The 16,189-nt window shown below is 42.3% G+C and overlaps 1 protein-coding gene across 1 annotated transcript; it reads right to left on the bottom strand.

Moving 5' to 3' along the window:
* Positions 1-2,111: 2,111 nt before the first annotated feature.
* LOC139583170 (creatine kinase B-type-like) lies at positions 2,112-14,487 on the bottom strand. Its single transcript, XM_071413978.1, has 8 exons — positions 14,276-14,487; positions 13,322-13,526; positions 11,977-12,131; positions 11,573-11,705; positions 10,678-10,849; positions 5,771-5,894; positions 5,448-5,637; positions 2,112-2,524 (listed from the first exon to the last, which is right to left on the bottom strand). Exons 2-8 carry the CDS (start codon positions 13,512-13,514, stop codon positions 2,346-2,348), a joined length of 1,146 nt encoding a protein of 381 aa, XP_071270079.1. The 5' UTR covers positions 13,515-13,526; positions 14,276-14,487; the 3' UTR covers positions 2,112-2,345.
* Positions 14,488-16,189: the final 1,702 nt, after the last annotated feature.

Here is a 16,189-nt window from a genome sequence, read left to right on the forward strand (position 1 = left end):
GGGGTGACCAGTGAAATATACCTGCTGGAGCGCGTGCTACGGGTGGGTGCTGCTATGGTGACCAGTGAGCTGAGATAAGGCGGGGCTTTACCTAGCAAAGACTTATAGATGACCTGGAGCCAGTGGGTTTGGCGACGAGTATGTAGCGAGGACCAGCCAACGCGAGCATACAGGTCGCAATGGTGGGTGGTATATGCGACGTTGGTGACGAAACGGATGGCACTGTGCTAGACAGCATCCAATTTGCTGAGTATAGTGTTGGAAACTATTTTGTAAATGACATCGCCGAAGTCACGTATCGGTAGGATAGTCAGTTTTACGAGGGTATGTTTGGCAGCATGAGTGAAAGAGGCTTTGTTGCGAAATAAGAAGCCGATTCTAGATTTAACTTTGGATTGGAGATGCTTAATGTGAGTCTGGGAGAATTTACAGTCTAACCAGACACCTAGGTATAAATAGTTGTCCACATATGTCAGAACCGTCCAGAGTAGTGATGCTACTCTGACTCAAGACCTGGGTTCAAATACTTTGAGTGGTTGCTCTAGCCTGCGCGTAGTGCCAAATGGGCAGGATTTACAGTTATGACTATTCTATTGTGGGCCGATTCAGACTTAAGGCGTACATTTCAGTAGTTAGTATTCCGACTTAACTTCTGCAGATGCGTAACAGGCATGATTCTTACATGCGCTGAAGACAATTAAACCGCTTAAAACCCCACTTTCTGGCCAACAGATTCAGTAAGTATCTAAAGCCATCCCTTTAAATTTGGTGTACTTTTTAATTCTAACTTATGGAGAGAACGGTTTAAAATATTAAGACAATGTAAACTGTCTTCACCAATTGGTAGATTAAAAATACTGATCGTGTATATTATTTAGGGTTTGATTCATCCTGGAAGTTAACATTCAATCGTTCAAGTCATGAAATATTGGAAGGTGAGAAGTGTACAATAGGGGTTGAACAGTAGTCGTATAACTCAACCCTAATAATCTTCAATGATGGTCCCGTTATGACAATGGGCCAGTCGTAGTGAACCAGGCTCCAGGTTTAAACTGCTACTTATGGTCTGCGTTCCGTAATGATTCAAATCAGCTACATGTCCCAAATTGCGCAACTAAATACTTTAGCCTAATATGATTCACCATTGCTAGCAATCCTCAGGAACCACAACAAAAAAAAACACAGAAATGTAAATGAACAAGTCAGTGACATGTAGGTTTAACTGACGGTGGCTACCGATAATGACTAATATTTAACGAAACATTAAGTCTGGGGATAATTAAAACAAATAAACTAGGTTTGGTGCTTTACTGTCATTTGCACATGGCTACAGAAGCCAATAGTTTGGGTCTCAATTTCATTCCAAGTTTAGACCAGCATTTCATAAACCTCTGTGGAAGAGGTGACATGCATGTTGCAGTATGACCTGTTTCACATGTCTCCAGTGTTAAAATGGAGCCAAAACAATTGTAATATTTACAATCCTCTTAACCAAATGGCTTACTCATTTACGTAGCACCATTCTCTAATTTACAAGCGCTATTGCTATTCAGGAAAAAGGTAGATGTTCCTCTTGGAACTGACAGGTTGGACAACATTGTTCAAAGTTTGATTGTGTAAGGCTTAGTATAGTTGTATTCCAGCCACTAGGGGGTACTCTGGCGAAGCCCATGGGAAATAAAGAAATAGTTTAAGTGATTTGTGGAGTGGAAGAATGAAAAACAAGACTAAACGGCTGTTACCTGTGCTGAAATGATTAAAAGTGAAGTAAACCGTACTTTTCGCATTGTAGTTTATATGATAAGCTCATTGGAAGGGTAACATTTGCACAGAAGGTAGTACACTAAGGGAATTCAGTCAGAATGAAATGCATCTATAGACACTATGCATTTGGTTTCCACTCCCTACAAATAGCATGCTATTATGCTTAAGTTAAAGGTCAGAATAAATGGAGACAAAATGGCATAAAAGGAATTGCATCAGAATTTCCCTTTGTCAATTGAGCTACAGTAGGCAAGTGTAATTAAGCACAGAGAAAGTATTAGAAAGGACTAATTCATGACAATGTCCAAACAAATCACATGCTCAAAGTGACAAACACAACAAGCACATTCCATGGGCCACAGATACTTTTATTTCAGGTGTTAATATCCATCCGCAAACATTTAGCAAAAAGTTTGCATTTGATACAAAATCCTTCATCACGCAGATGAAGACTCATCTAACTTTTGTGCCACTAAACGTGTCGGGCAGAGTGCATTTCCTTGATGTAGTTAAGACTTTATGGAGACAAGGGGGAGATATTGGTGACGAGGTGAGAGGTAAGAATGTTTGAGAGAGCGTGTTCACTTCTGGTCGGGCATCAGGTCGTTGAAGGACTGGCCGCCCTCCAGACGCTTTTCCATCTCAACAAGGGTCTTGACGCCGTCGACAACCATCTGCACCAGCTCCACCTCGGAGAAGCCCAGACGGTCTGCGTTGGAGATGTCGAAGACACCGCCTACCGCTGCAGTGTCCACACCACCTGGGGGGGGGGGGGGGGGGTACCAAAGAAAAGCTGAGCCAAATGGTGCTGGATACGGTTGGCTTCTCCGCAACTAGGGGTGATCGGCCAATCCTGCTCCTGGAGAGCCAGTGGGTATGCAGGTTTTAGTTCCAGGCAGCCCTACTTTAACACCTTTCAGCTACTGTAATCTAAGTCCTGGGGCCTCAAATGTTGCTTATGCACAAAATACACAAATATGCATGCTCCAGTTCACTCAAAAGTTAGCGTTTATAAAATGGAATTTGACACGAGAATGTGCTTAGCTTCCTGCAGACTTTAGACCAGGGTTCCCCAACTGGCAGCCCATGAGTGGTATTAGGTCCATGCAATCCAATCAAGCGCAGTTTAAAGGTAGAACAGAAGGTTCACCTTACATTTTAGGGTACTGCACATCTTAGCCTACTGTAATTGCAAATGTATCACGTAAACAATATTTCATTAATAAACATAATTGTCATAACCATTGCAGAACAAGCTTTAGCCTACAAATTACCATGGGCATCCCTCATTTAAATTGGGTTAGATAAGCTATTATTTGAAGTGTTTTGCTCTATGCATCAGAAAAGGGAGTGTGATTTATAATACAGTAGAATGCAAATGAACAGAGTTGACTTTTTGCTTTGAAGTGTGTAGACTACCACTAAGTAGGCCTACTGTAGTTTAAAATTCAACATAGACAATGTTTCAGAATTTGCAGGCAGTGCAGTATATTTAGGGTCGGGAAAACTAAACACAACCATGTTTACAGGTCCTCAACAATTTGCAAATCGTTTTTCAGGAACTGTCAGAGCAAACGTAACTAAAAGTTTAAAACATTCTGCCAACACCTCCAGAGAGACATTTGATGTAGTTGGCCTAATTCCAACACCTCCAGAGAGACATTTGATGTAGTTGACCATTGCCTTTAGAAACCGCCTTGGCCTAATTCCAATACATCCAGAGAGATGTGCTGTGTTGTCACCATAAAAAAGGGAAAGATGGGCATTTCAGGCAGTGTTTTAATGCTTGTTCACACATGCAGTTTCAGGACAAGTCTGATTTATAACGGGCGTGCACGAAGTTTATAAATCTCAGTACTTTTGTACGTGTGCAGTCTTTTCAGAAGTGGTGTACAGTTATGAGGCCCGAGGAGCAGCTACTTAGCCAAAATAGGAGTAGGGCTGAATCAAAATCCCACAGCAGTGTAGCTCCCCAGGAGGAGAGTTGGCCATCCTGGCCCTATTCAGTGGACAGTTAACTTCTTATGGCTGCAGAGGCAGTATTGAGTAGCTTGGATGAAAGGTGCACAGAGGTGCCCATAGTAAACTGCCTGCTCCTCAGTCCCAGTTGCTAATATATGCATATTATTCGTATTGATAGAAAACTCTGAAGTTTCTAAAACTGTTTGAATGATGTCTGTGAGTATAACAGGCAAAAACCTGAGAAAAAAAATCCAAACAGGAAGTGGGAATTCTGAGGTTGGTCGATTTTCAACACAGCCCCTATTGAACACAGTGGGATATGGATGAGTTTGCACTTCCTACGACTTCCACTAGATGTCAGTCTTTAGAACCTTGTCTCATGCCTCTACTGTGAAGTGGGGCCGAAGGAGACAGGAAATAGTCAGGTCTACCATGACCTGGCCATGCGCGTTCACATGGAGCTCTGTTCCATCGCACATCTGAAGTCAATGTAATTCTCCGGTTGGAACTTTATTGAAGATTTGTTAAAGACATTCTAAAGATTGATTCAATACATTGTTTGACATGTTTCTACTGACTGTTACGGAACTTCTGGACATTGTCAGCTTTTAGTGAACGCGCTTCCTGACTTTGGATTTGTTTAAAACACGCTAACAAAAATAGCTATTTGGACATAAATGGATATTACCGAACAAAACGAACATTTCTTGTGGAAGTGGGAGTCCTGGGAGTGCATTCCGACGAAGATCAGCAGAGGTAAGTGAAGATTTATAATGTTTATGAGTTTTGTTGACTGCACAATTTGCCGGTTAACTGTATGGCTTCCTTTTGTGGCTGAACGCGGTTCTCAGATTGAATATTGTGCTTTTGCCGTAAAGCTTTTTGAAATCTGACACAGCGGTTGCATTAATAACAAGTGTATCTTTAATTCTATGTAAAACATGTATCTTTCAAAGTTTATGATGAGTATTTGTGTTATGACGTGGCTCTCTGCAATTTCTCCGGATATTTTGGAGGCATTTCTGAACATGGCGCCAATGTAAACTGAGGTTTTTGGATATAAATATGAGCTTTATCGAACAAAACATATGTATTGTGTAACATGAAGTCCTATGAGTGTCATCTGATGAAGATCAAAGGTTAGTGATTCATTTTCTCCATTTCTGCTTTTTATGACTCCTGTCTTTGGCTGGAAAAATGACTGTTTGTCTGTGATTTTGCGTTGACCTAACATAATCGTTTGTGGTGCTTTCGCTGTGAAGCCTATTTGAAAATCGGACACCTTGGTGAGATTAACAACAAGATGACCTTTAAAATGGTATACGATACATGTATGTTTGAGGAATTTTAATTATGAGATTTCTGTTGTTTGAATTTGGCGCCCAGCACTTTCACTGGCTTGCAGCCATAAGAAGTTTTAAGACCTAGTGGAAAGTGTTATCCACATTTAGGAGAATTGTAGCCAGTTACAGCCAAAGGTTTAGAGGCATGTTGGATTAGTATAACTGTCAATTTAAGTACATGGATTCCGATTCAATTAAACATTGACATCTTGAATGCACAATGTTTTTACCAGGCTACAGTAACAAACATTGGTTAATAAATCAAACGTAGAGAGACTATTCCAGATCTGCTCGACGTTCACTTAATCCCAATAACTGCTAGACAGAATGCCCCATCTACATTTCCTAATAGAATTGGTGTATTGAAAATGTACATACCTGTGCCGCGCTTCTGCAGCCTCAACCTCTTGAGGACCTCGCTGAATTTCTCGTGCTTGCTCATGTTGGGCAGCTTGACGTGCACGCCGGCGCGCAGCCCTGTGCCCAGGTTGGAGGGGCAGGTGAGCACGTAGCCCAGGTGCTCGTTCCACATGAACTCATGGCCCTTGTCCTTGAACAGGCTCTCAATCTGAAGTGGTCAGAGGAAACAGGGAGGTAAGGGGCCAAAGGTTATAAGTTGTGTTGAGAAAGCAACTGCAGTGTTGGGGGACTGTTCAAGTTTAAAAGGTTTCCCCCTTTTTTTGCAACAGTTTATGACACACCTTTGTGAGGCCTGTGCAGAAGCGGTGGAACACCTCCTTCATATTGCCGCCCTTCTGCATAGAGATGACTCGCAGATGGTCCTCCTCATTCACCCAGACCAGGAAGGTCTTGCCATCATTGTGCCTGTCAACAAAAATCAACATATTAGTTCAACATTGGCTGGAATGAGACGCCATTATACATAACGATCATGTTTATTATCACTGACGGCACCCTCCAGCTGGTACTCCAGTGTAGGGTGAAGTTAGTCAGACGCTGATCTTGGGTAGATAAAAAAAAATATCCACCACTAATGGTTAGGATTCGGGGAGGGTAGCTTGTCCTAGATCTGTACCTAGAGGAACTTCGACCCAGAGCCTCCTTTAATTGACCCACAACATCAGAGAACACAACTGCATATCACTATTTTAGAGCAGGGCACGCCAACCCGGTTCCTGGAGAGCTAACATCCTGTAGGTATTCACACTCACCCTAATCTAGCACACCTGGTTCTAATAATTAGATGACTCATAACTGTTCAGGAACAGGGTTGACCACCCCCGTTTGAGTATAATGTGGATTGAAGAATCGTAGATGGGGCCTCCAGTGAATTTTGACCATTGAAGCGGTCAACAAGCATCCATTTTATTGGCACATGCACCGAAGACAACAGGCGTAGGTAGACCTTAGTGAAATGCTTACTTACGAGCCCATAACGAACAATACATTTAAAAAATACAGATAAGAATCAGAAAAAGTTACAAGTAATTAAAGAGCAGCAGTAAAATAACGATAGCGAGACTATATACAGCGTCAATGTGCGGTGGCACCGGCTCGTTGAGGTAATATGTACAGAGCTATTAAAGTGACTACGCATAGATGAGAGAACCAGCGGTGTAAATAAGTGGGGAATGCAAATAGTCTGGGTAGCCATTTGATTAGATGTTCAGGAGTCTTATGGCTTGGGGGTAGAAGCTGTTTAGAAGCCTCTTGGACCTAGACTTGGCGCTCCGGTACCGCTTGCCGTGCGGTCAGAGAGAACAGTCTATGACTAGGGTGGCTGGAGTCTTTGACAATTTTTAAGGCCTTGCTCTGACACCGCCTGGTATAGTTCCTGGATAGGAGGAAGCTTGGCCCCAGTGATGTACTGAGCCGTACGCACTACACCGTCAGAAGCCGAGCAGTTACCATATCAGGCAGCGATGCAACCAGTCAGGATGCTCTCGATGGTGCAGCTGTAGAACATTTTGAGGAACTGAGGACCCATGCCAAATATTTTCAGTCTCCTGAGGAGTGTGCTTGGACCATGTTATTTTGTTGCGGATGTGGACACCAAGGAACTTGAAGCTCTCAAACTGCAGCCTCGATGAGAATGGGGGCGTGCTCGGTCGTCTTTCCTGTAGTCCACTTTTTTTTTTAAACCTTTATTTAACTAGGCAAGTCAGTTACGAACAAATTCTTATTTTCAATGACGGCCTAGGAACAGTGGGTTAACTTCCCTGGGATAGGTGGCAGTATTTTCACGTCCGGATGAAAAACGTGTCCAAAGTAAACTGCCTGCTACTCAGGCCCAGAAGCTAAGATATGCATATTATTAGTAGATTTGTAGAAAACACTGAAGTTTCTAAAACTGTTTGAATCCCGTCTGAGTATAACAGAACTTATTTGGCAGGCGAAACCCTGAGGACAAAACATTCAGAATTATTTTTTATATATTTTTTGAGGTCACTTTTCAATGGGTTTTCATTGGGAATCCAGATTTCTAAGGGACCTTCTTGCAGTTCCTATCGCTTCCACTGGATGTCAGTCTTTAGAAATTGTTTGAGGTTTTTCCTTTGAGAAATGAAGAAGTAGCACTGTTCAGAATGAGGCTCGAGGGAAGTGTAATCTTTGTTAGAGGTGCGTGACCTGAAAGCTAGCTACACTTTGTTTTCCTCCGGTATTGAACACAGATCTAGTCTTGAATTTGATTGATTATTTACGTTAAAAAAATACCTAAAGTTGTATTACAAAAGTAGTTTGAAATGTTTGGACAAAGCTTACAGGTAACTTATGAGATATTTTGTAGTCACGTTGCGCAAGTTGGAACCGGTGTTTTTCTGGATCAAACGCGCCAAATAAATTGACATTTTGGATATATATATATTGACAGAATTAATCGAACAAAAGGACCATTTGTGATGTTTATGGGACATATTGGAGTGCCAACAGAAGAAGCTCATCAAAGGCAAGGCATGAATTATATCTTTATTTCTGCGTCTTGTGTCGCACCTGGAGGGTTGAAATAGGATTGTCTGTGTTTACTGGGGTGCCGTCCTCAGATGATAGCATCGTTTGCTTTAGCCGTAAAGCCTTTTTGAAATCTGACATGTTGGCTGGATTCACAACACATGTAGCTTTAATTTGGTGTATTGCATGTGTGATTTCATGAAAGTTAAATTTTTATAGTTATTTGAATTTGGAGCTCTGCATTGTCACTGGACGTTGGCCGGTGGGACGCTAGCCCACATATCCCAGAGATATTAACTGCTGTTCAGGGGTAGAACAGATTTACACCTTGCCAGCTCAGGGACTCGATCTTGCAACCTTCCGTTACTCGTCCAAAACTAACCACTAGGCTACCTGCCACCCCTTTGTCTTGATCACTTTGAGGGAGAGGTTGTCCTGGCACCACACGGCCAGTTCTGACCTCCCTATAGGCTGTCTCGTTGCTGTCGGTGATCAGGCCTACCACTGGTGTCATCTGCAAACTTGATGGCATTGGAGTCGTGCAGTCATGAGTGAACAGGGAGTACAGGAGGGGACTGAGCACGTACCCCTGAGGGTGCCCTGTTTTGAGGATCAGTAGTGATGAGCTTTGAGGGCACTATGGTGTTGAACGCTGAGCCGTAGTCAATGAGTAGCATTTCTCAAATAGGTTTTCCTTTTGTCCAGGTGGGAAAGAGCAGTGTGGAGTGCAATAGATATCGCATCTGTGGATCTGTTGGTGCTGTATGCAAATTGGAGCGGGTCTAGGGTTTCTGAGATAATGGTGTTGATGTGAGCCATGACCAGCCTTTCAAAGCACTTCGTGGCTACAGACGTGAGTGCTACGTGCCGGTAGTCATGTAGGCAGGTTACCTTAGACAGGGAGAGGTTGAAAACATCAGTGAAGACGCTTGCAGGTTGGTCAGTGCATGCTCGCAGTACACATCCTGGTAATCCGTCGTGCCCTGTGGCCTTGTGAATTTTGACTTGTTTAAAAGGTCTTACATCGGCTGCGGAGAGCGTGATCACACAATCTTCCCGAAACAGCTGGAGCTTTCATACATATTTTAGTGTTCTTTGCCTCGAAGCGAGCATAGAAGTAGTTTAGCTCATCTGGTAGGCTCGTGCCACTGGGCAGCTCTCAGCTGTGCTTCCCTTTGTAGTCTAATGGTTTGCAAGCCCTGCCACATCCGACAAGCGGTAGAGCCGGTGTAGTACGTTTCAATCTTAGTCCTGTATCGACGCTTTGCCTGTGATGGTTTTTCAGAGGGCATAGCGGGATTTATTATAAGCTTCCGGGTTAGAGTCCTGCTCCTTGAAAGCGGCAGCTCAGTGTGGATGTTGCCTGTAATCGGTGGCTTCTGGTTGGGGTATGTACGTACAGTCACTGTGGGGATGATGTCATCGATGAAGCCAGTGATCATCCGAAGAATCCCAGAACATATTCCAGTCTGTGCTACAAAACAATCCTGTAGCTTAGCATCTGCTTCATCTGACCACTTATTGCTCGTCACTGGTGCGTCCTGCTCTAATTTTTGCTTGTAAGCAGGAGGATAAAATTGTGGTCAGATTTGCCAAATGGAGAGCGATGGAGAGCTTTGTATGCGTCTCGGTGTGTGGAGTAAAGGTGGTCCAGAGTTTCTGGTTGCACATTTAACATGCTGATAGAAATTTGGTAAAACAGATGTAAGCTTCTTTGCATTCAAGTCCCTAGCTACTAGGAGCACCGCCTCTGGGTGAGCGTTTTCTTGTTTGCTTAAGGCGGAATACAGCTAATTCAATGCTGTCTTAGTGCCAGCCTCCTATGGTGGTATGTAAACGGCTATGAAAAATACAGATGAACTTTAGGTAGATACTGTGGTCTACAGCTTATCATGAGATACTCTACCTCAGGCGAGCAATAGCTCAAGACTTAGATAAAGTGCACCAGCTGTTGTTTACAAAAATACATAGACTACCCCCCCTAGTCTTACCAGACGCTGCTGTTCTATCCTGCCGGTACATCGTATAACCAGCCAGCTGCATGTTGATAGTGTCGTCGTTCAGCCACGACTCCGTGAAGCATAAGATATTACAGTTTTGAATGTCCCGTTGGTAGTTTAATCTTCTGCATTGGTCATCAGTTTTATTCTCCAAAGATTGCAGATTTGCTAGCAGAATGGAAGGAAGTGGGGGTTTATTCGATGGCCTACAAATTCTCAGAAGTCAGTACACCCTCTGGCCCCTTCTCCTCCTCTTCACGCTAATCATGGGGATCTGGGCCTGTTCCCGAGAAAGCAGTAAATCATTCGCGTCGGGCTCGTCAAAGGAAAAAGAGTATTCTGCCAGTCCGTGGTGAGTAATCCCAGTCCTGATGTCCAGAAGTTATTTTCTGGTCATAAGAGACGGTAGCGGCAACATCATGTACAAAATAAGTTTAAAGAAAGTTAGAAATATTGCAAATAAAAAATAAAAACAATTGGTTGGGGACACGTAATACGTCAGCATTCTCCGGCACCATTTTATCCTTTACTGCACTTTTGCGCCTTCCTTAATGAACACCGACAGACCATGGGAGGAATTCACTAGAAAAGCTGAATGCCAGACTAAGTCCCTTTATTCATCTGCCATCATGAAAGGAAAAGGAAGCCATTTGACGTCTACATGGAGAAAACGCTGCTGTGGTGCCCGGGGAACTCACCAGATGCCCCTGCCGTCAGGCCAGTCACGGCCCATCCCGGACGCCAACAGCAGGGGGGACACGGGCTTGTCAAACAGGAAGTGGTCGTCAATCAGCTGTTGCTGCTCATCGTCTGTCATGTTCTTCAGGGCGTAATACTGGCCATTGAGGTCCCCATCCAGTGAGGCTAGACCTGCAAAAAAATGTGTCGGTAAAACAAGTAGGCCTACATGAGTGGTCATCCTTTTTCACCAAATATAAAGCAAATTGCATATTTGTAAGGATTAGACCAACAATCAAGCAGTTATATTTTTTGCAAAGTGGCAATTTTAGTTAAGGATTCAATTACACAGTGGTGTAAAGTGCTTAAGTAAAAATACTTCAAAGTACTACCCAAGTAATTTTTTGGGTGACTGCTTTTACTTTACTACACTTACTGCCTCTGATCTGGCAGACCCACTAAACACAAATGCTTAAATTATGTCGGCGTGTTGGTGTGCCCCTGGCTATCTGCAAATAAATTACTGTCTGGTTTGCTTAATATAAATAATTCCAAATTCCTTATACTTTAGTATATTTCAGCAATTACATTTACTTTTGATACTTAAGTACATTTAAAACCACATACTTTTACTCAAGTAGTATTTTACTGGGTGACTTTCACTTGAATCATTTTCTATGAAGGTATCTTTACTTTGACAATTGGGTACTTTTTACACAACTGCCATTATATAAAACGCATCTAGAATAATTAAGTCTTAACCAATGCCAGTCAAGAGCAGCAAGTCAATTGCAGTGTGGCATGACTTCAATAGTATAATTAAGACAGTTCCACTCAGTGCTGTCAGGGGGCAGTGTCACAAAGGGCATGCAGCAGGACTCAAGACATTGAAGAGGACAGGGCTCGGTTACACACTTTCGATTGCCATGTTCTCAATGGCACGTCGCTCCCCACGGCTGCAGTGTGGGGGGAGGCAGAAACCGCGGACACTCCTGCCAGTTCGCACTCTGGAGCTCAGGACGAAGTTGGGGTCCAGGTCATCCCCACCCTGCCAAAACAACAACCGTCGTGTTAGCAATTAGCATGAAAGCAAACAGGTATGGACATTTGACATCGACTAAACCAGGGTTGGGGCTACATGGAGGTTTGAAAATAATGCATTGTGTGGCCATTATGCCCAATATGGATTTTCATTGACAAATTAATTCAAATTAATTTCCCAAATAGTTGTTGACTCATGTAGGACAACCTTGGGAGTGTGTATGTGGTGAATCAGGGTGTGAGGCGATTCAGAGTGTGTGGACATTGTGTGCCTTTACCACAAGGTTATCTGGGTTCAGGTCAGTCTTGTGTTTGTCTGAGGGCTTGTACCCGCCGTGGCGGTCTTCGATGATGGGGTCCAGCAGCTCCTTGAACACCTCGTACGTCTCCTCGTCTCCGGCCACACAGCCCACCGTCATGATGAAGGGGTGGCCTGGAATAAAACAGGGACAAGGTGAAGGAATAAAATGCCAGCCAATGGTGCTAACAGTTGACACCATCCAAGTGAAAATTTCACTGACAAAATGCTGTCCATTGGTCGTCAGAAATTGGTTTTGGAATTTTATACAAAATTGGTCAGCTGTGCCAGCAGTCACATCGGTCTTAGTTCCAATACTAGCTTTAGCCACCCTTAAGATGCAAACTGCTGTCAGAGTAACACGATCTACAATGAAGCCATTGGGCATTAATACAAATGTGGGTTAACATTCATAATGCTGTACATGTTCTGATTAAGAACAATGTTAAGTTGAGGTGACTAAGGTTTGCAGGACACCTGGGTTTAAAATAATTTGTATTGAATTATTTGTCATTTAAATACTTATTTTCTGTGTATTTGAGTTTTCAAATACATGTATTTAAAATACTCCCAATGTAGGACCCGAGTTAAAATGCATGGGAGTATAAATATTAGTTTTTTTTTAAATGCATGCCAATACCTTACACATGCATTTCCAAATACATTCCAATATTCAACTACTTGTATTTTAAAATAAAAAAACATACGCTACTACTCAAAATGTGAAAGTATTTGAAATAGTATTTAAACCCAGGTCTAGTGTGCATACCGGTACACATCTTCCGCTGGTTGCCGCTTACACTGGATGTTGTAGTAGGGCCTCACAATAGACATGATCAAATGAAAGGCCTACATTACAATTCAAAGTCAGTAATTCTGCTGTTAAATTGACATGTGACCCAACAACAGAGGGGAATAAAATGCAAGGCCTCAATTTAGCCTGTAATGTCACCTGCAGACAAATAGTGGACTTGACCTTGCTCAACAAATTTCATGGTGATGCTGCTGTGACAAATTGGAATAAATTGGTGTATGGCCATGGGTCCCATGTCAGTCCTAATGCATTGATAGGTAACTGGAACAATGCGCTCGACAGGGCCACAAATAATGAATTCCTAGTATTATACTGAACATTGCATTAGTGGCCACAACACAGGCACTTGGTAACAAGGTCACCGTTTCAACAGCGGAGGTTTTTCACTCGGTACATGGCTGACATTGCAAAATCCAAGCACCGGATGAGTGGGTAGGCTAAAACCCTCCGCCCTCTCGACGCGGCATAACAGACGGCTTAGGACCAACGTAGGCAAACTCGGGCTGTTTACCGGGGTTATCAACTCCAGTTTGAATGACATCATCCACGGTAAATCCACTTGGAGTCTCTTTGTCCCGCAGGTTGGCGTACATCTCTGGAGTCAGCACCTTGGCCATGTGGTTGTTATGTTGGCTGAGGTCGGGGTACTCCTGCTCCGTGGAGTAGCTCATCTTCAGTTTGTTGTGGGTGTCACCGAAAGGCATGACTGCGTTCACCTGTGCGCAAGGATGAAACGATGAGATGTCAGTGGTCAAGAGCCTATACCCGGCAAATGAAATAACTAATAGGAACAGAAATAACTAATAGTAAGTTACTGTATGCATTGTGACGCAGTGGTAGGCTATTTCGACACCTGCTTTTGAGGTAACAAACAAATTCCTGCCATTTGCGTGCCAATTCCTCATAATCCGAGAGGGTACACGCAACATACAATCAGTGCCCAAATATAGCAATTTATTTTCTCTAAAATATAAAATGTCCAACATAAAGGGAATGCATATTCATCCACGTTAATCCAAATATGTAGGTTACAGTGCGAGGCCATACTGTTCACATTAGTTTGAAGATACCGAATGCGTAATGTCCAGCACCAGATAAGACCTTGCAGATAGACCACGACCTTGCGGTCTCTTCCTTGTAAACTGCTATGCCAAACGGAAAATACACCCCTCTATACTAGTTGAGACGATTTTAACCAGGATGAAATATTGTACATGTCAGTTCGATTTAATCGTTTTGCGTGAAACCAAATCACTGACGTCTCCCCATTTCTCTAGGGTTAGATGCGCTTTCCCGAGATGCTGTCTAAAATACCAGTCTTTGTTCAGCCTATATTCCAAACGTTTTGCCATTATCATATAGCCAACACATGTATTAAATACAAAGCACATTAGACACCTAACAGTTCTGCAAATATGATGACATACTTATGCATTTATACAACGTATAAATAAAAAATACCTACCGTAGGACGTTTTTCTTTGGGAAAGACACACAAATCCTTTTCTCGACACACCAACGCTAATAATGGTGTCCAGAATGAATCAGCTTCGCTAGGTTTTTATATGCCAGAGAGCTCTCCTCTGATTGGATACTATTTAAAGTTCATTCATCCTATTGGAAATGGGAATAACGCAATTGCATATAGCGTCAACGCTGCGATTTAACAGCCGAAACCTCTCAGATCAAGTGGTGCTTTCCTTGACAGATCTCTTTATTGCCAACAGTAAGAGAGAATTGAATGGTACCAGTGGCTACATTCCATTTATCCGTACTGGGATGAATGGATATTGATTCTCCTAGCAAGCCTGAATGTCACCACACACAGAACCCTGCCTTGCTCATGTAGCAATGTTAATATGGTCAAATGGGCTTCAGGTAGCCTATACATAAGCTAAAATGTTGGGCTGTTTCAGGGGAATGTCGTTGTTCTTTATGATGATGGGGACATTTAGTGGCCTATTAATATATATGAATAATGTTTTATTTTCATATTCCAGTGCTTTTGTGTGGCTCATTTGTAATACCGTTTTAACAATAGGCATATTATACGCTCCATGTGGCTTATTTTCTCCCCCCACAAAAAAACCGAGGTAAAGACAGTTTCAGGTTGGATATTCGACGATATTCGCCTGTAGTTTTCCTTACCTCCACCAACAGCAGTTAGGGACCGTCAACATAGTGACAAATCAAATGTTTCAAATTTCAATAGCTATTTAACCACTACTCCTAAAACTTTAAAAACTGTTTCTAGCTAACCCGATGGCATAGACACACATTGCACACATTTTTTGTTGTTGTCGATTTACATCTTGCACTATTTTAAATTATATATTTACATTTTTTAATTTCAATAGCTCATTGGTCATATGACCTACTGGACTCAAACAAGGTTCAGAATGTCCACTGACTACCCTTCTATATTACACACCCTTTAGTTTGTCCATTTTCATGTCACACGTTTTTACATGAATTTTTCAAAATTTAGAATTTCAACAGCTCCTTGGTCATGTGACCTAGTGACTTCAAACAAGGTTCAGAATGTCCACTCAGTGGGCCTATACGTTGCACACCCTTTAGTTTGTCCATTTTCATCTTACATTATTTTACATGAATTTTTTAAAATTTCAAAATTCAATAGCTCCTTGGTCATGTGACCTCAAACAAGGTTCAGAATGTCCACTGACTATGCCTTCATATCGCACACTCGGATGTTTGTCTACTTTCATCTCATGCTATCAGACTTAAATCTGTAAGCTTTACAGACCATCTACACCAAAAAGTAAAATAGAGTTTTTGACCTAATCGTCACATAACAGCTAACCATTCATTACTGAAAATATAACTATCAAACCTGCATTACAAAGACCCCGCAGCTGAAGGTGTCCAGCTGCATGGTGTGAGTTATTTCCCCTCCTTTCCACTTTATGTCCACCCAGTCGTCTTTTCCATGGCAGGATTCTCTCATTTTGAAGTACTCTCTTTTTTTATGTAAACATAATGGAATTCTGATTAGTTATAGGCAAATAAATACACAGGCCAAATTTGTATGCTGTTTTCCTTATCACTATAATCTAGTAGTAATTTAGGAGTAGAGGTCATTTCCTTTATGCCCCATTCTACACACACAGCCTAAATTATAGGCACTGAACCATTTACAGGACAATAATAAAAGTAGCATATAGGATCCAACCCTATCACAGAGTGAATAAATGTAGAGCGTTTGTAGACTTTAAGAAAAAAATATTAAGAGACAGTTTCATCAGTGCTTAAAGAAAGTCATATCACAAAGATCACAGATGACAGCGCCCACCAAATCTATGACAATAGAGAATGAATTGTAAGCACCAAGGTGTGTTTGTCAAAATAATATCTGCAA

The sequence above is a fragment of the Salvelinus alpinus genome, chromosome 8 (genome assembly GCF_045679555.1).
Source record: "Salvelinus alpinus chromosome 8, SLU_Salpinus.1, whole genome shotgun sequence".
NCBI lineage: Eukaryota > Metazoa > Chordata > Actinopteri > Salmoniformes > Salmonidae > Salvelinus > Salvelinus alpinus.